The sequence below is a fragment of the Anarrhichthys ocellatus genome, unplaced genomic scaffold, assembly GCF_004355925.1.
Source record: "Anarrhichthys ocellatus isolate YVR2014 unplaced genomic scaffold, GSC_Weel_1.0 scaffold17, whole genome shotgun sequence".
Classification (NCBI taxonomy): Eukaryota; Metazoa; Chordata; class Actinopteri; order Perciformes; family Anarhichadidae; genus Anarrhichthys; species Anarrhichthys ocellatus.
The window spans coordinates 3,955,128-3,973,721 of NW_022280047.1; the positions used below are offsets into that span (position 1 = coordinate 3,955,128).

General features: G+C 42.4%; 2 protein-coding genes across 3 annotated transcripts; both read left to right on the forward strand.

Moving 5' to 3' along the window:
* The first annotated feature begins 1,134 nt into the window (after positions 1-1,134).
* cbwd (COBW domain containing) lies at positions 1,135-15,314 on the forward strand. Of its 2 annotated transcripts, none has more exons than XM_031856626.1 (16): positions 1,135-1,353; positions 2,693-2,828; positions 2,987-3,073; positions 3,468-3,564; positions 3,942-4,033; positions 5,998-6,057; positions 6,452-6,489; positions 7,710-7,756; positions 8,523-8,609; positions 8,844-8,888; positions 9,443-9,499; positions 11,709-11,760; positions 13,529-13,597; positions 13,686-13,751; positions 13,894-14,020; positions 14,580-15,314. In XM_031856626.1, exons 1-16 carry the CDS (start codon positions 1,225-1,227, stop codon positions 14,651-14,653), a joined length of 1,263 nt encoding a protein of 420 aa, XP_031712486.1. In that variant the 5' UTR covers positions 1,135-1,224; the 3' UTR covers positions 14,654-15,314. The 2 variants fall into 2 exon arrangements, with proteins under 2 accessions (XP_031712486.1, XP_031712487.1); XM_031856627.1 differs by lacking the exon at positions 1,135-1,353 and adding an exon at positions 2,296-2,392 and having other exon boundaries at positions 14,580-15,304.
* Positions 15,315-17,016: 1,702 nt separating this feature from the next.
* Positions 17,017-18,072, forward strand: foxd5 (forkhead box D5). The gene has a single exon (XM_031856533.1). It carries the CDS (start codon positions 17,017-17,019, stop codon positions 18,070-18,072), a length of 1,056 nt encoding a protein of 351 aa, XP_031712393.1.
* The last annotated feature ends 522 nt before the right edge of the window (positions 18,073-18,594 follow it).

An 18,594-nucleotide genomic window follows, 5' to 3' on the forward strand; every position in this document is an offset into this window, starting at 1 on the left:
AGACTACGGGTGGGCGTCGACAAACTTAAACTCTAAACAGTTCAAGACTCTAAATAAGTAATTTCAAAGTCACCTAAATTTAATTCAAATGAATAATGGTGCTTTTCTGGATTGTGGTGCTTCACATTACCTGGAGGTTCAGTGTGTCTGTTGCGCCACCAACTGTCAACCGGGTCTCTCCACTCCAGATAAAGCCTCATGTTCCTCGCCCACTCCGGCTCAGGGTGGTCCTGTAACGGCCGTAACTCACCGGGACTTACCTTTAAACCTCACCGGGTCCCTGAGTCGGTTTCGGAGGACTTACCTTTAAACCTCACCGGGTCCCTGAGTCGGTTTAGGGGGACATACCTTGATAGACCACCTGGAGGTCCAGTGTGGCACCACCAGCTGTTAAACTGGTTCCTCCACGCAGGATTAAGCCTTCTGTTCTTTACCTCTTCCGACTCAAGGTGGTCACATACTAGCCGACGCTTACCTGGACTTACCTTCAAAGGCTCACCTGGTCCCTGAGGTTGATTAGAGGAGCTTTGGAAAAACAACAAAATAAGTTATCAAAATTATGCAGATGACACACAATGTTACATAACCATATCACCAGGAGACTATTGTCCAGTACAAGCACAGAGTGAGTGCATTGGACCAATCAACAATTGAATGTGGTAGATTCTTCTTCAATTAAACAAAGACAACACTGGGGTAGTTCTTTAGAGTAAAAAGTAGAAGTCAGCGCTCTGCTTAGATTGACAATGTTGAAAATCAGAGACCAAGACAGAAATCTAGGTGTAGTCATGGACTCACATGAAGACAACCACAAAGTCAGCCTACTAGCACCATCAGAATATATCAAGGATTTAAGATTGATGTCTCAGCAGGATTTATAAAAACTTAATTTATCTGGAATAAACTACCAGAGTCGGTTGTAAAATCAGGAGCCATTTTCCACCAATACCCATTTAGGCATTGCACAACAAGCCTTTGTCACAACAATCTTTTGCATAATCTCAGAAGGGTGTCCTGTGACAGGCCTGTAATATTCACATCTATAAGATGCAATCATTTATATTATTAGTTACACGTGTGTTTAACTTGCTATAAAAGGCTGAACTCCTGCTGTGTTAGGAAGATATACTTTTTAATTTAACAAGTAAGTGTCATTTAATGGCTAAATGAGCTAGGCTAGTTAAAATAGTTTTAAGCAATTGCAATCATTATGCTTCAGTTGTAATGTCCATTCTTTGCTCCGTTTTCCACTGCTTATCCAGGCAGCAGGTTGAAGGATGCCCAGAGTTGTCCTCCGCCCTAACCACTTCTCTCCTCCTCCTCCTGGGGGTCCCCAAGCTATTCCAAGGCCAGGTTTGATATAGTCCCTCCATTAAGTTCACAAAATATACATCACATAGCATATCTTGCACATAAAGACGGCTTATATAATTATATGAGCTATCTGCAAAAAATGGACAAAATGTTACAGCTGAGCCTGAGCTTTCCTATTGTAACATTTTGAATAATTGATAGAGAGGCTGAGTTTACACTTACCTTAACTCCATTTTTAAACAAGACTTGAAAAGGCAGTCTTAAAATAAGCGTATTTACATTATTCCTCGAAGGACTTTATACGTTTCTTAATACCTTATAGCCTCTTTTGTCTGTTAAATATCAGCAAGAAAAACAATTGTGTTGGAATTTGAGCGTTTACATTCAGGGGGTAGCCACCATATCATGCATGCCACAATCTAACGTCCAATACAATATACCTGCCATATTTTGATATCATTTTTTTTCATTGCAATATTATTATGACAATGTTTATTATTTGTACTTTTTATGCTATGTACTATACCATGCTCCTTTAAAAAGGTTATGTCTATGGTGTTAGACATTGTGTTTATAGTTTAAGTTACACGTTATTGTACTGTGACACAATAGTATTACTATAATATCCAGAATCCTAAAAGTGTTGCAGGATGACTATGTTTTTGTTGGTGTGAAGTATTTCTGGCAGCATGGCCCCTCATTAACATGTTAGCCATCAACAGGTTTCTGTCGCCCTCTCGTGGTTGATACTTGTCATCAAATCAAATTAGTCTGCCCTGAGAAACTGAAGCTGGAACGGACAGAAACTAAATGTTTGCGTGTTTATTGTAAAACAAAGTTGTATTGATTAGTAATTTCTTCGTCGGTAAACTCCATTATAATTTGTAACCTCCTTCCGGTCCTGGAGACTTTCTGTTCCGACCGATGTGAACGAAAGCGGAACCATTGTCGCCGAGTCCGGATTTGAACGGAGCCTCTACAGTGTCGCACTCTGTCAAAACAGAAATCAACAGCATTGTGAAAGATATCAGATTCGGTGGAAACTTTAAATATCTGCACCCACAAGAGGAACAGTCAGGTAAATCCTTTACAGCCTGCGCGAATGAAGGGAAGTCGGTTTGTTCTGCGCACCGTGGCGCATTAAGAAAGAATTAGGAGGAGATTAAGTCCATGTTGGCTGTGCTCGTACTACTACAATACTGAGGCGAGAGACTGGATGTTGTTCTGTGTTGCTTAGACTTGTGAGGATGTTCATCTTTATGCAAATTGTTCCGACTAAATATTTAAAATATGTGAAGTATATGATGCTTTTGTTTTCCTCTCCCTCTTGTCTAATCCCACTCGTACGTGTTTTGTTTTTTTTGTGCCGTTTCCTCAGGTCCAGCTTGTTATTTCAGGTATGGATGGCATGGTGATGGAGGAGGAAGATGACTGCCCGGAGTTGGTGCCCATCGACACCCCGCCTGGTCCTGCTGCGGAGCAGATACCTGTCACCATCATCACAGGCTACCTCGGTGAGAGACTTACTGCACTCACAGCTTTAACGAGGAGATTATGGCCTCAGACTCTCAGCTCATCACAACTAAAAGCTGGTGCAGGCTATTGTTCAGCTAGTGATCGATCAGCTTCATGCTTCCTCATCAGTTCTGTGTGTTTTTGTTTTTCTCTCTAGGTGCTGGAAAGACTACACTCCTGAACTATATCTTAACAGAGCAGCACAACAAGCGGATTGCTGTCATCCTCAATGAATTTGGAGAGGGTAAACCAATAATGTCCTTCACAGAAATCAAAATGTCTAGTTTTTTTTTTGTTTTGTTTATCTCAAACAAAGATGCTTCCAAGTAGGTATTATATGCTTGACGCCAGGCTGATGATTGTTGTGTCTCTCCCTCAGCTTTCCACAAGAGAGCAGCATAGTAGCAGCTTTGCCTGCAACTAACATACTTGTGTGTGTGTGTGTGTGTGTGTGTGTGTGTGTGTGTGTGTGTGTGTGTGTGTGTGTGTGTGTGTGTGTGTTTCTTTACTCTGTGTCCAGAGTTTTTAAGGCTACAAACTCCTTGCAAAATAAATGGCATCTTTGGTAGAAATTACCGTCTTTATCAGCTAAGCTCATTCAGTTTTTTCTTCCTTCCTTCGTCGCGCTCCGCCTGCAGGCAGCGCCCTTGAGAAGTCCCTCGCAGTAAGCCAGGCAGGCGAGCTGTATGAGGAGTGGCTGGAACTGAGAAATGGCTGCCTCTGCTGCTCTGTCAAGTATGTAGAGTAACTAGAGTAGGTGTTAGAGTGTTGGTTTAAACAGAAATGAAAAGGTTCAACTTGTTGCTTTGCCTTAGCTTCAAATAAGTTCAGACAGTTTAGAATCTTAAGTTAATGCATCTCCTTTTTACACATGTGTATGAGCTGCTGTGCTAATGAGGGTATAAGTACACAGTAGTCGTGTTTTATGGTTATTTTCTTGAGGTATAATGTTTGTCTGGCGTCCGGTTCTTACAACACATTCTCACTTCATATTACAGTTTGTTCTGTGTTGCTGTAGACACAGTGCAAGTTGGTGTCTTTCGTTGACATTTTGTTCAAGAGCTCTGCAGGTGGCATTTTTAATCATTAGTGTCCGTTCCTTAATTCTTCAGGGACAACGGTCTTAAAGCCATCGAGAACCTGATGGAGAAGAAAGGAAAATTTGACTACATCCTGCTGGAAACCACGGGACTCGCTGATCCAGGTGCCACACGTTCTGCAAAGTTTAAATAGGAGCATTTATCTTAAAAAATCTGTGTGTGATTGTTGTTGTTTTTTCAAGGTCTGACCTTGGGATCATATAGTTATGAAGTTATATGCCTCCTGTTGAAACCTCACGGAGTCACCAGCTGGCAAACAGCAAATCCTATTTAATTCAAGACATGAGAGGATAATGTGACTTCTATAAGATACCAACACCACATCTTCATGTCGGGGGGCGGGGGGGTAGCTCATTGCCAATCCATACCTTACAGGCCTCTTTGATTGGGCTCCCACCACTGAGTCCTCATGGTCACACAAGATCAGAATAACGACTTTTCTATAGGTGGGATCCATACGTTATCTCCCTAAAGACCCCGCAGCCAAAAATGTTGCATTCAGGAGCAGCCATCAGTATTATGAGGACACTATCTGTCTGTGTCAATACTGGCACAATATTTAAGAACGACTTACGGATCAAGCAAAGCCTTTTTCTCTCCGTGTGTCTCAGTGATGGTTGAATTCCTGCAGGTTTCCTTCTAAAGCCCACATCTGAAGTGAAACATTTTGTAACTCTGAGGACCAGACTTGTGTTGCTGTGACAGGAGCATCCAAAGAGCTGTCCGTTCAGCTCTCAACTTTGAATCAGGAAATCAATATGAGGCCGCGACAGGGCGAGCGCCGTGACAGTCGGGGCGTGTTGCTAAGTGACAGGTGTCAGGAGGTAGCAGCGTGTGCAAACACACACCACTTGGCCTCACAGACAGAACCAACAGAGCAAGCTCCGACCGGGGCTGTCCCCGCTCCTCTGCCGTGTCATTGGCTGAGACAGGCTCGTTATCGACTAGGACAGGTCTGTCATTGGGCCTGGCAGAGCTGTCAATCATAAAGGCTCCCCGGGGGGGATTCTCCTCTTCCATCCAGGAAGGGGTTTGGATAGGTTGTGTGAAGCGTGCCACTCAAAAACAGTGTTTTCATTACGCACCCATCAAATATTTACAATGCTTTCTTATTCTCGCTTGGCACTTTGACAAAAAGTGCATTATGTGAACAAGCTGTGGCTGGCGTGGTAACATAGGGTCTTGTAATAACCGCGTTCACAGGAAGATGGAAACAAACCAAATGTACCGGCAGGAGATGAACAATTGAAAGCTTCTGATATTGGTTTTATCCGCTCCACAGAGCTCCGACGGAAAAGAACGCACGCAGGGTTTCTGAAAATAATGCAATGCCGACTTTAAAAACAAAAGCCAGGGATGCCATTAAATATCGTTTATTCACTTCATGTTGAAATTATTACGTTATCGTGACATTAATCCTCTGTCACTTATCGAGAAAACAATGTCAGAAATAGGCTGATTTCAGCTTCTCAAAAGTGACTTTTGCTGCTTTTCTCTGTTTTATATTATTGCCAATTGAACATGCAGCGTTTTTGAAGTCATTTGAAGATGTCACCTTGCACCTGGAATTGTGATGTGCATGGTTCCCTATTATCTGACATGTTATAGACTCAAATGATAAATTGAAGGCAATTCTTCAAATTAACCAAAAAGAATAATAATTCTGCGTCCATAAATTAATATAAATAGTATTAGCAATGTATTAGCAATATGACAAAGTTAGATATTGCATTTCCCCACAATATTTAATATTTAATGTTGTTGAAGATTGGCTCTTTGAGCAGATTTCCAACAGATGTGAAACATTTTACATCATCAGTCTTGTAAATTGTATCGATCATCTCGTCTAACAGTGTGTACTTAATTAACCACAGTAATCTGTGTGCAACATGCCAGGGGACTGCATGGTTATGCTTGGTTTTCCTTATTATTTTGAAGGCCTCTTGGGAAAATATAGTCTAATGAGTGCATTAATGGAAAAAATGACTAAAAACAGCCTCTACCTACATTTCATATCTGACATTTTGTGTCAGCCACTATCTAACATCCCGTTCATGTCGTTTGGCAGGAGCCGTGGCCTCCATGTTCTGGGTGGATGCGGAGCTCGGCAGTGACATCTACTTGGATGGTAAGATATGTGTAATGACGCAGTGTGTATTTGTACATCATGCACTGGAATTGGTGGAGGCGATACTCTTTTTACCTGATGGAACTTTTCATTTTGGTTCTGCCATTTAAAAACATTATACAGATCAATGGAAATGACATACTGTCTTACTTGTGTGTGTGTGTGTGTGTGTGTGTGTGTGTGTGTGTGTGTGTGTCTTGCTCCTCACACTAAATACTCAGCTGTCCGCTCTGTTGTGACAGGCTAGCAGACCAAAAGTGGACTTCCAGTAACTCAGAGAAAGGGCTTTAGACAAACAGACATAACGAAGCGCCAAAAGGCAACTCAGAACAGAATGTGCACAAGTTGTGGCTCAACATTTGATTCCCTACACTGATCTCTTTGTTCATCCTAGGCATCGTCACTGTCATCGACGCCAAGTACGGACTTCAGGTATGTGCTAAAAGATGTTCAAGAAGCCTCTTATTTCATATTAAAATGTATTGTTTGTTGCTGAAATGAATCAACGGAAAATTTAAACCACCTTCTGGTTCGGGCTTCATAGGTGTCTTGTAAATTAAATATACAGTATATGGGTTTTGGGCCGTTAGCCAGACATAACAAGCACTTTAAAGTTGTCGTTATAGGCTGTGTTACATTGTGATGTGCATTTTTCGCAGTTCCTTGACATTGACACACGATTAATCCATTGATCAAAAACCTTTTCAGTATTGAAAGTAATCATCAGCAGTGTTGGCCTCTGAGATGAGATATAACCCACTACATTGGGCTTATTGGGACTTTCAATCCCAAATAAGCTGTTAAACTTGTTAGATTGTTCCCCAGTAAATAGCAGCACACACACACATCCTGCCCTCCCTGTGGTACATAAAAGGAACGGGACAAGTGACACCTAGATAATGGGCTCTAATTTGAAGGTGTCATGCTCAGTGAGGTGACACATTTCATGGCCTGTAGGTGCTGCTCTGTCTTCTCATTGGTGGGAGACAAGATGAAGGAAATAATGACAGGAGAGGATAACTGATAGTGAAGGAGTAATAGATATCCGGGATGTGACCATTGTAATAGGGCTGTCACATCCACTCGCATGCCTTTCCCCTCATCTGTCTGAGAGGGTTTTGAAGTTGGCCTCACATCCTCTGAGAGGCCTTTTGTCTCTTGGTACAGAGGTCGTTTAACTAAAAAAAAAAAAAAAGCAGCAAGTGGCCTTTCTATTAAGGGACTTTTAAAACATTTTTGTCATTCGTTCCTTCAGAGATGAGGCGGTGATGATGCATGCGGTGACAGCTTCATGTCAGATTGACGCTCAGGGGTCATGATCCAGATTATCACCTCCTGCTCTGTCTGTTGTTACATATTAAACTGTTTTCAAGAAAGCTGCCCGAATCCCCAGTGCAAGTCACAAAACACAAGCGAAACAAATGAAAAGCCGTCTCCTGTGGGTTCATGTGTTGAGAAAGTCGCCCACTTCACGAGGATGAAAGACAGGCCTTTCTTTTACCAATTTATCCGTCACATTTTGTGTTGGCTGTTGCAAACATTAACCGATATTTATTTATTTTAAAGTTTTATGCTCAGCTTGGAAGTCCTCTGTTTCCTTTCATTGTGTGGTTGCATGTGTGAGTTACGTCCACCGTCTCTGCTTTCTGTAGCAACTAACAGAGGAGAAAGCGGATGGACTCGTCAATGAAGCCGCCAGGTATGTTTGCTGAAGATTTATTTATTTAATTTTTTTTAAATGAATATTTTGACAGTTTGGGAAATACATCTACTCGCCTCCTTACAGAGAGAAACCACACTGCCATTTTCACTCTTTTCTTTTAACATTAAACAAACAAAATGATAAAATAGTATTAATAAAACATCTAATTGAGTGAGCCAAAGAGAAGCTGGTAGGTGGGTTTGGAAAGAGCCAGGCTAGCTGTTTCCCCCTGTTTCCAGTCTTTGTGCTAAGCTAACAGGCTGCTGGTGGTAGCCTTACATGAGCGAGGTGTTTTCATCAGCAATAAAGCGAATAAGGGTGTTTCCCAAAATGCCAAGCGGTTCATTTAAGATTAAAGAAAGGCTCGGTGTCCGCCACACTACGTCTCATAGCTGTTGACCGCACTCCTGCCACCCCGCCTGCCTGTCTGCCTCCCCGGTCTCTCTCCGTTTGTCTCTTCCAGCAGCTGTGTGGTGTTGTCGTTGAACAAATACACCGATGAAGAAAGACCAGTTGCATGACCCTTTGCATTCTCTCCTTGTTTGTGTTTTCACCTCCAAACTAAACAGCGCTCAGCTCCCATTTGAGTCTGGCATGCGCTGCCCATGAACACTCACACACTCGCAACTGATCACGTTACCAAGCATGAACGAGGCGATGACTGCCTCGTTAGATGATTTCAGACATGATCTTAAAAAATTAGGAGCGCACAGAAGTTATGTAAACCGTAATGAACTTAATGTTGTATTTAATGTCCTTTTAGGCAGATTGCTGTCGCTGACCTGACCATAATCAACAAGACAGACCTGGTGAATGAGGAGGAACTCGCTCAAATCCGAGAGGCGGTCAGGTCAGCTTCACATACTTTTACTCTTTATTATCCCCTTTTTTCTAGTACAGTAGTATTCTGTGTTTTTATCCGTGCTCTTGTGTTTGAGCTCCGTATGTAACTGTGGGACAGCAGCACATTTGACCTCCTTTCTTAGGGCAGGAATAACAAAGGTTTAAGGGGATAGAGGAGTAGGAACAAGGTCCAATTTGTCCATCATCTAAGTGTTCAACTTTTTTTTCCCTTTCACTGCAGGTCTGTAAATGGTCTTGTCAAGATTCTAGAAACACAGAAATCAAGGTACGTTTTTTCGTTTGTGTATGTAACTTTGTGCCAGGTTCCCTGCTTTGTTTGAACTCCACGTGCTGCTCCTGCTCAGATCTTTATATCAAAGATTAAGCCGTTCAGGCTTGACATTGCTCAAGAGAAACCCCCCAACACACATGTTCACATACACAAACTGCTGCACCCTGAATAAACACCAAACCTTCAACGGTGTCCAGTTACCCGCAAGTCTTTGCTCTTTGACCCTTGGTCTTCAAGTCGGGGTGGTTGCATGTGTGTGTGCAGATATGTGTGTATACGCGCCCTCTGTGTTAGCATGTTGTGTGTTGTCGGGCCCAGGTAGCATCTGGCTAACACAAGTGGTGTGTATCAAAGGTCTGGGTGTGTGTCGGATCTGCTCGTGCCACCCCACAGAGTTCAGACCAGGGCGAGCAGATGAAAGACACCGTGCAGTGAGGGGTTAATCGGAAAAACATTACCACAACTTGTTTAGCTGGAGTCAGTTCGCTCGGTTACCCTGAATGTTAGTTTTTAACCAACAACTTATAACAAGTGATCTTCTTCCACAGGGTGAATCTCTCTGAAGTGCTGGATCTGCATTCCTTCGACAGTAAGGATGGAGCAAAGTGAGTTGGTCTCCTTTAAGGTTCATGTACACAGAATGTATTAAAATACTCTATGTAACAGCCAAGAAATGTACTTCTAAAAAACAGTACTGTATTTTTAAGCCTAATACCAACATTAATATTTAAGTCAGCTATATATCAGCTGATATTTCTCACTTAGACATTCATGAAGATCCTTGAAACCAAGATAAGTGCTTACTGGCATATTTTACATTTGGAAGAAAAAACTTGTCAAAAACTGCCCGTGCTTTCTGACAGTGATGTAGCGGTGACAATGTTTCTAAATTACATATAAAGAAATGACCACATATTTCTTTAAAAACAAAAAGAAGACAAAGACGGTAGGTCCACTCTCAAGAAAATAACTCACGTAGTCACTGAGCTGTATGTTTTTAAATATGTAGATTCATATGATATATACTCTATTTCACACTTTTGATGAAAGAAGAAAGTAAGAAGTAGAAGAAGAAAGAAATGTGACTTTTCACAGCTGAAAAGTAAAAAAAAATATTAAATGGAAACACTGTTTTTAAATTGCCTTGAACACGTCTTTGGCATTTCTTCACTGCAATTTCTTATCGGTTGACATACCGTACGCTCCGATACCAATGTGACCCGCTGATATTATAGTGCCCATCGTGTTCTCTTTGAAAACTTGCAGTGAAAGATCAAGACTTGTTGGACTGCGTCGACAGCCTTTGTTGCTCGTCGGTCAGAGCGGTGCACCCAGCACTCTTTGATACTGTTACTCATCATGTTTCTCTCTAATTAACGCACTCTTTTATTGAGCGTCCCCCTGTTACACCGCAGGGTGGTCATCATATTGTGTCCCCTGTAGAATGTCATGCTCATGAATAGAGTCAGTGTTCATCCTTTCATGTGAATGAAACGGGCCGCGGTGTTAAAGCTCTCTTACATGCCCTCGGTCAGTGTCTCTGAGACCAGCTGCGGAGGATTAGAGCCGTGTGTGTCCACTGGCTCCCGAGGAGTCCCCCCCTTGTCCCAACAGATAGCTCCGTTCCCCCCGGCCTTTGAGAGTCCAAGCCCCTCCTCCCCTCCATCCCACGCTGGCTGTTTGAAGCGGCCCCCCGCCGCTCCGCCTGTGTGGTACTAACAGCACGCAGGGCTCAAGCTGCTGGACGCTGCATTTAGCCTCCTTGTGAGGTCAGGGAGAAAGGGGGGAGGATGAGGAGGTCCGACCTGGAGAACAAGGGCTGGAGTTTGTTTGGGGGGTGGTGGTCGGTGTTTCGTAGGATTTAATTGCCATTTCTAAAGTTTTCACGACTCCATTCAGAGTTGTGTCATTAAGCACTGATACAGCATGCAGTGTGTTATACTGTGAGACGGAAGACAAAAGCCTAAACCGTATAGAGCAGCAGAGACGAGAACGTTTAGAAAAAGTACATTTGTTGTTTCAGATTGTCATTTAATGTAACCAAATGTAAATATGTCGCAAATCCAAACTATTCAGAAAATCTATTATAAATTAATGAATACGATAAGATTGAAAATAATCGTGTAAAATATGTGATCCCATAAACGACTTCAACGGCAGCTTAAAACAGTGTTTCCCTACTTTTTGGTTTGTGAGCCCTAGAAATGAAAGCAATATCTACTTGTGAGCCCTCAGCACTGGTGTCCACATCCTGCATGTACGTACTGTGTGCGAGCACCGCATCCTGAAAACGTAGAATAAAGTCGTGCAGCAGAAATGGTGGAACCACAACCTAAGAGTTGTCTAGAACCATAAAAGGTAACTAAGATAATATCCAAAACAACAACTTAATGAGCCGAACACACCAAGATTATAAAATACCCCAAAAATGTCTGAAGCCAGAACAAAGAGCAGACATTCTCTGCAGCAATATTTAAATAATAATACTAATAATATGTAAGAAATATTGCAATTATTCTGTCCACCTTTCCGTTGACACAGGGTGTAAATACGGCTCCAACAATGATTTTTAAAAATGCCAAAAGAAATTCCAAGATGTAGCTCTGGTCAGTCCATCATGATTCAATGTGCAAAAGCAGCCATGTAGCACAGCTCACAGATACATAAATCATCTTTAAATGTATAAAATTACTGAATTTTGTTAAGGTAGTCATGGCAGCGTGGTTATCTTTTGAGGCTTTTGAAGTGGAAATCACGCTGGATGAAAATGGACAAATATGTTGTGATGTTTATCGTTTCTCTCCTCTGAAAAAGTCTCGCAGAGAAGCTCCAACTTGTGAAAGACACGAGACCACATCTTGATAAGGTATTGTTTGTGTGCTCCGAACGCCGTCTAGTTTATTCTTTCATTCATCAACTGCCGACACTTACGCATCTCTTATAGTTTTCCTCGTTTTGTTTGCTAATTTTCTTCAACACGTCATTTCCCACAGGATAAAGGGAATGCATTCTCCTGAGGCTAACATTGTGCCTTGCATTCCCCCAGGCTGTAGCACTGGAATGAAAACTCCCTCCCTGTTTTGGTTTTTGTTTGGAGATCGACTCGAGGCTTTTGATGTTTCCTTGTCACCCAGTCTCGGTTCCTACATAGCATCATAGACATTCAGTAGACTGTGTTGGCTAGACTGACGAGAGTCTTTGCTTCGTGTTATGGCTTTGCAGTTGTTTGAACCGAATCCAGATGTCATGCAAAGTCATATACAGACCATGTTTCACCGTTTTGGTTAGCGGTTGAATGTCAGATATGCATAGGAAACCTCTGGTGTGTCATTTTTTAACAAATATGATGCTCCAACATCCAAACATCAGTTAAGTCTAGCTCTTTTCAATGAAATTATGAAAAGATATTTATTCCAGGATTAGTCCCATACCATTTGTCTTGATGCTTTCATCAGACCAAACGACTCCTCGTGGCAATTAGGCCTCATCTTGTGCTTCAAACCCCACGACCTTTTATCACAGGATGAGGAGAGATGAGGGTTGTTTGTGTGGGTAAATAACGGCATTGTTGTCTGTTTTCTCCAAGTTTCCTTTCCCGCATGAAGCTCAATCGTCCCTACAGGCCTTCCCCCCTTTATCCCCCTCCTCCCCCTCCTCTTCCCCGCGTTGCTCTTTTCATGTAAATGAGAATGCTGTTTTTCTGTTGTTATACCAAATGACAAGGAAGTGTGTAACCTTAGCACTCCAACACAAAACCCCCAAATATCTACAAAGTGCCCTTTTAATGCTGTAAGGAAGTATGGAGAGGTGTGTGTGTGTGTGTGTGTGTGTGTGCGTGTGTGTGTGTGTGTGTGTGTGTGTGAGAGAGAGAGAAAAACAGAGAGAAATTGGGGGATATAGGCAGATGAAGAGAGGTTTCAGGTGCCGAGTGGAGTTGTGGTTTTTGACACGGTCATTGACGGAGTCATCAGCCGGGGCGTAAAAACACTCCTTTTGTGTAATGTTCATAATGACTTTGCCGGTTTCAGTGAACTGAGAAAATAGGTTAAAATATATTTCGAAACAAATGTAATCAGTGAAATGTGACTCTTAATAACAGCAAAAAATATATCTCAAAAACATAAAAGCATTGATGGAAAGCACATTTATCCAAGTACTGTACTTGAGTTTTAACATTTTATACTTCTATATACTTCAAATATTGTACTACATATGATCAGTGTATAAGATATGCATTGTAATACATTGCCAAACAGTACAGAAAATGGTTGAAATTTGCCTTGACAATATTAAAATGCTGCTTAAACATTACTGGAACATGAATTAAAATATAAATTAAATGCATATACTCTTTGCGTTGGGCATTTTGCTTAATGGGTACTTTTACTATTTACTACTAAACTTACAAGTACATTGTGCTGATAATAGTTTTGTGCTTTTTTTGGTGCTGTAAGATCAGATCAGATCGCTTCAGATCGTAATGCATTTGTATTTCAGTGAGTGAAAAATCTTTGAACTTACTACAATTCTGAACCACAATTTCATCAAAGCTTTTCTTCTCAAAACCACAAAATGTCTAATTTGTTGTAAATATATTGATAGCAGTTTCACCTTGTGTTTAATGTCATCCTCAGAGTATTTTAACTGTGACGTTTGAAGTGGCCGGAGACCTCTCTGAGGATGCTCTGAATGTCTTCATCCAGGTTGGTATCCCATCTCGCCATTACTAATTAGCTCAAACACAATACAGTCCTTTGTAGTTGAGTAAACACCCATTTTGCACTGTTTCAGGAACTCTTATGGGAGAAGATGTTCAAAAACAAAGAGGGGCAACCCATGACGGTCATTCGGTTAAAGGTACAGTAAGTGGCACAATAGCCACCCGAGTGGCAGCAGTGATCAATAACTGCCACTTTATTGTCTGTATTAATCAGTTCCAGGCGCTTCATTCAGGGTCGGTTAATGTGTCACTCGTCACTCGTGACTTGTGTGTTTTCAGGGCATAGTATCATTTGCAGGTAAAGCCCACCAAGTGATGCTGCAGGGGGTCCACGAGCTGTATGACCTGAATGAGACTCCACAGCTTTGGGAGGAGAACCCGCGGATCAACCGGCTGGTCTTTATAGGTGAAGACACGCACACTTCTTTCACATGTGTATCTTTACACAAGTCTTTACCTCCCACCCACCGTGAAGGCAGCCAGTTCATTCAATTGCAGTAAATTGATCAAAAATCTTCTCATATTATTTTCTTTAAAGTCGTCTAATGTTTCACTTTGTGGAGGGATTACAAAAACATGAATTGACAAATTCCCTATTGAGTAGCTTTCTGATTCTAGAACACATTTCCATGAGTTCTCTGCGGTAAACCTGCATCACGCTTTATTTTATGTGTCCTCAATTTCCTTAAAAGTGTCCCAGGAATTTTCCTGTTCATTTGAGTCTTTCACTCATCGCACAGCAGGTCAGCTGAACCGGCAGAAAATGTGAAATTTATCAACACGCAAGCAAATAATTAAACAAAATGGAGAGGAAGGTTTCCAATGATGACTGAGTTTAAATAAGGTTTCATGTGAGCTTTTCTTTCAAGGGAGTTTATCTGGATTGAACTCTAAACTAACTGAATCATAATTTTGTCCCAATTTCATCATGATTGGTACCATCTTACGTTGTTCTTGTCCTGCAGGTCGGAACCTGGACAAGACCATTCTGCAGGAACAGTTCATCTCTACAGTGGTGGAAGGAGCACAGGGAAATTAGCCACAAGCTCTTCTCTCCTCTTTGCTCTGAATCCTGACGATTCTGGGCCAAAAGTCGTGGCTTTTGGCCATCCGTGAATCTGGCCAGCGTGTCTCAGATGTTTACTCCTTTCCTACGTGAGAACGCCGTACGTCAGTGAATGGTTACTGTTACAGTCATGATCAATACAGTAGTTTGAAATTGTGATAATCCACAACTACCTTCTTTAAAAGCTACAGCATATCAAAGAGTGTTTATGTTGCTGTAGTGTCTGAGCTAAATGCTGTGTGTCTCCCTGGAGACCTACTATGAACATGGACACAATGTGTACACAAACACAGATGCAACAGAGGTCCAGACATTTAAATCAATACTTTTTTTTATTTTATTTTTTTCATAAAGATGGCTTTGTAAAAATCTGCCATTTTTTTAAGGTTGGGAGCTCAAGTAGTGTCAGAAGTTGCAAAGTGGCGCACATAATATATCAAGTGTGGTACAAGACTGTACTTTGTGAACAAGTTGACTTGCTTATGTTTCTGGCTTTTGACATCCTGTATTTTTTTTAATTATTCAAAATAAACTTTGTTTTTCCTGAACAAATTTTGAGACTGTGCTGATGTACCTCGACAAAATAAAAGTTTTAAGCATTTGTAAAATTGGCTAGTTCTATCTGACAACAATTAACATAACAACAGACTAAAGTGCCTTTGTGTTAAAGTGCTAAGTTCACCATGATACTCAACAAAGTGTGAGAAATGCCTTAAGAGCATTAACATCTTAGCTTTTATTGTTAAGAAACTCACACAAAGAGGTTTTTTTAAAACTTCTGCATCTTGTCAGTAGGCCATGGTTATAATCAAGAGTGTGTGTTTCATCCGGGTGATGACTCAGATATTGCAGGTAAAGTAATGTTTCCTAAAAAAAATGCCTAAAACGTATAATAGGCTCTAATTATTGTTCATTAATATTTGTTTAGTGCCATGCAAACCTGTTTCCTTGTGGTCTATGGATAAACTGGTACATTAAAAATGTATTCAGCTTTCCACTACAGTGAAACTGTAGTTACTGGTTATGTTTAACATTACATTCAAAACTAGCTTTACTCGTTTTATTTAAATTAGTATTGTTTTAATGATCTGCTGGTCTTGTCACCCATATTGCCTTGCTTCACAACTCAGACAGTTTCACTGCATTGAAGACTAAACATTGAACTGCAGCTTCAATAAAGTTGCAATACTTGACATATTACTGCCACTCGGGTTTCAGCTATTTGTTACTTTGGCCTTTATTGGTACCGTCATGTGAGAACCATCTCTCTCGCACACAGTAGGCGCAGTAAGGTGAGGAAATGGGTGGAGTTTTCCCAACGTGGTCATTTGCAATGGAGATGGTTTAGCAGCACGGTTTTAGCACATATCCGCTGTAAGGCGGGTTTGCTTTGAGGATTGCTCTGCTCATTCATCCCGGTCGTAAAGCCGAGCTGAGCCCTGTAGCCCAGAGCGCACCGTTCAGCTGAGCCGTTTCCTACTCTATTCTGATGCTGATGGCCTCGTTAAGGCGACTATTGCCTCTTTTCTCCGCTGGCTGCGGGGAGCTCTGCCACGGCCATTTTCATGGTCACACCACCTGCGGGCATCCAGAGGTGGCAAACTAAACGAACCCGCGGGGGTTCCGAGGGATGGGGGACACTTGGTTTCTTAGCGCTGACTAGGCGTGGTGTTAAAACTCCCAAGAACACCCCACCTCCGACTGTGCTGCTGTGTGTTCTGTAATATCAGATGATTAAAATACCAGGGGTCAACTTTAGCATCGTCAAACGCATACATGTTGGTTGGCGCGCACACCAACCATCGTGAATGTGCACTGAGTGTGCTGCAGGAGTGCAAAAAGTAATGAGCACTGTAGGGATCGATACTAATCGTGGCATGTTTTAAAAACAATTATTTTTGACATGTTTTTATTATATGTAATGTTGTGTTGTCACTCACTCTTGCCGTTTAACAAATGGAATGAAATACTTTGCCATATTGGCTCAAATACAACAATTTCAGCTTCCTTTGCATGAGTAGGCCGTGCGCACTTCAGGACTACCCGAGCCCCCCCATCTGTGTGCTTGCCTCCTCTGGCTCCCCACGGCGAGGGACCACTCTGATAGGTCCAGAGGGTTAATGGGACTGGCCTACAGGACAGTGGTCTCCCAGCATATAAAGCGTCAGACCGCCTTTCCACAGTAAATCGTTACACGAGGTTTGAGAAGAACCAGGCGGTTGATGCGCTTTTACGCACGAATAGGGGCCTCTTGGTTTTTACGCAGGTGATCTATTAATGCATCTTTGGCACAGTTGTGTTTTTTTTACACGTTTTTGAACATTCCGCGTGTGACCATGACTCTGTCCAGTGAGTTTGAAGCTTCCCAACACGCTGCTTTGCCTTTGGAAGTGGATGAGATTGACATAGTTGGGGAGGATGAGCCTAGCCACGGGCGCTTGAATCGAAGTGAGTGCTCTACGGACCCCGGGTCCTCGGCAGAATCCGGTGCTGAATTTGACTCTTCAGAGCCGGACTCCTCCGGGGAGAGCGAGAACAGTTTCTGCGCAGACGCACCGCCGTCCAGGAAAGCCCAGAGCAGCTCAGTAAAGCCTCCCTACTCCTACATCGCCCTCATCACCATGGCCATCCTGCAGAGCCCGGTAAAGAAGCTGACGCTGAGCGACATCTGTGACTTCATCAGCAACAAGTTTCCATACTACAGAGACAAGTTCCCCGCGTGGCAGAACTCCATCAGGCACAACCTCTCCCTCAACGACTGTTTCATCAAGATCCCGAGGGAGCCTGGCAACCCGGGCAAAGGCAACTACTGGTCTCTGGACCCCGCCTCAGAGGACATGTTCGACAACGGAAGCTTCCTTCGGCGAAGGAAGCGCTTCAAGAGAAACCAGCCCGAGTTTGGCAAAGACGGACTTGTGTTTTATTCCAACTTGAACTGCTACCGGCCGTACGGGCAACCGTACTGCGTCCAGGGCCAGGTAAGCCCCCCGCCCGCTGCTCCTATCCGATACATGCCTGTGGAGGGCATCATGATGCCTCCCTCCTCATATCACCTTCTACCACAGACTTTGAACAGTCACGGGAAGTGCAGTGGGCCTAAAGACTTCAGAGCGCGGCTTTGCGCAACACAACCCGCTGAGCCAAAGCCTGGCCCGCAGGCAAAGTGCTCCTTCAGCATTGACAGCATCATGAGCAAACCCTCCCCCGTTGGTCCACAGAACCAAAACCCACAACAGAGCCCTCGCAGCGCCCTCGGGTACGGTCATCTCATGTCGGGATGTTTGGTTCCGACGCTCCTGCAGGCTCCCAGGACTCTGTTCTGCTCCCCTGCCGTGCTGAGCACTGCTCCTTTAAGAAACGAGCGTCTCAGACTCTCTTACCATCACTGTTGAAGCCTTCAGTGTCTGTGTGTCTGGTGTTATGTGAAGACACGTTGGTGTGGCTCATTTCTTAAAGAAATGTTTTAATTGCATGATATTTATGTGCGTTGACATTCAAAGTTATGTCTTTAAAGAAATCCCTGTAAATAAGAAGAGTGGTAATATATATATATATTTCTGAGACTTGTTGCTGTTTAATCCATCGTTGTGTTTTTGTTAGTAATTAACGTGTCAAAAATAAATGTCTGAAAAACATCTGTAATGTTCCAAGCTCTTTATTCGGTTAGTTAAAGCAGCCATTTGCAGTTTGTACATAACTGTTTGGGATCGGGGCGCAGTGGAGTTATTATGATATTATTATTATTATAACAACAGCCTACTAGAAAAATCACCTGATATTAGTGCTTCTGTCTACATTATGAAGTCAAAAACATATTACGATTTTGTTAACTTGAGATGATGCAGCAGGTGTCAGTTTCATTCGCTTTACCGAAGTCACAATATCTTTACTGAAGGCAAACATTTCAATTAACA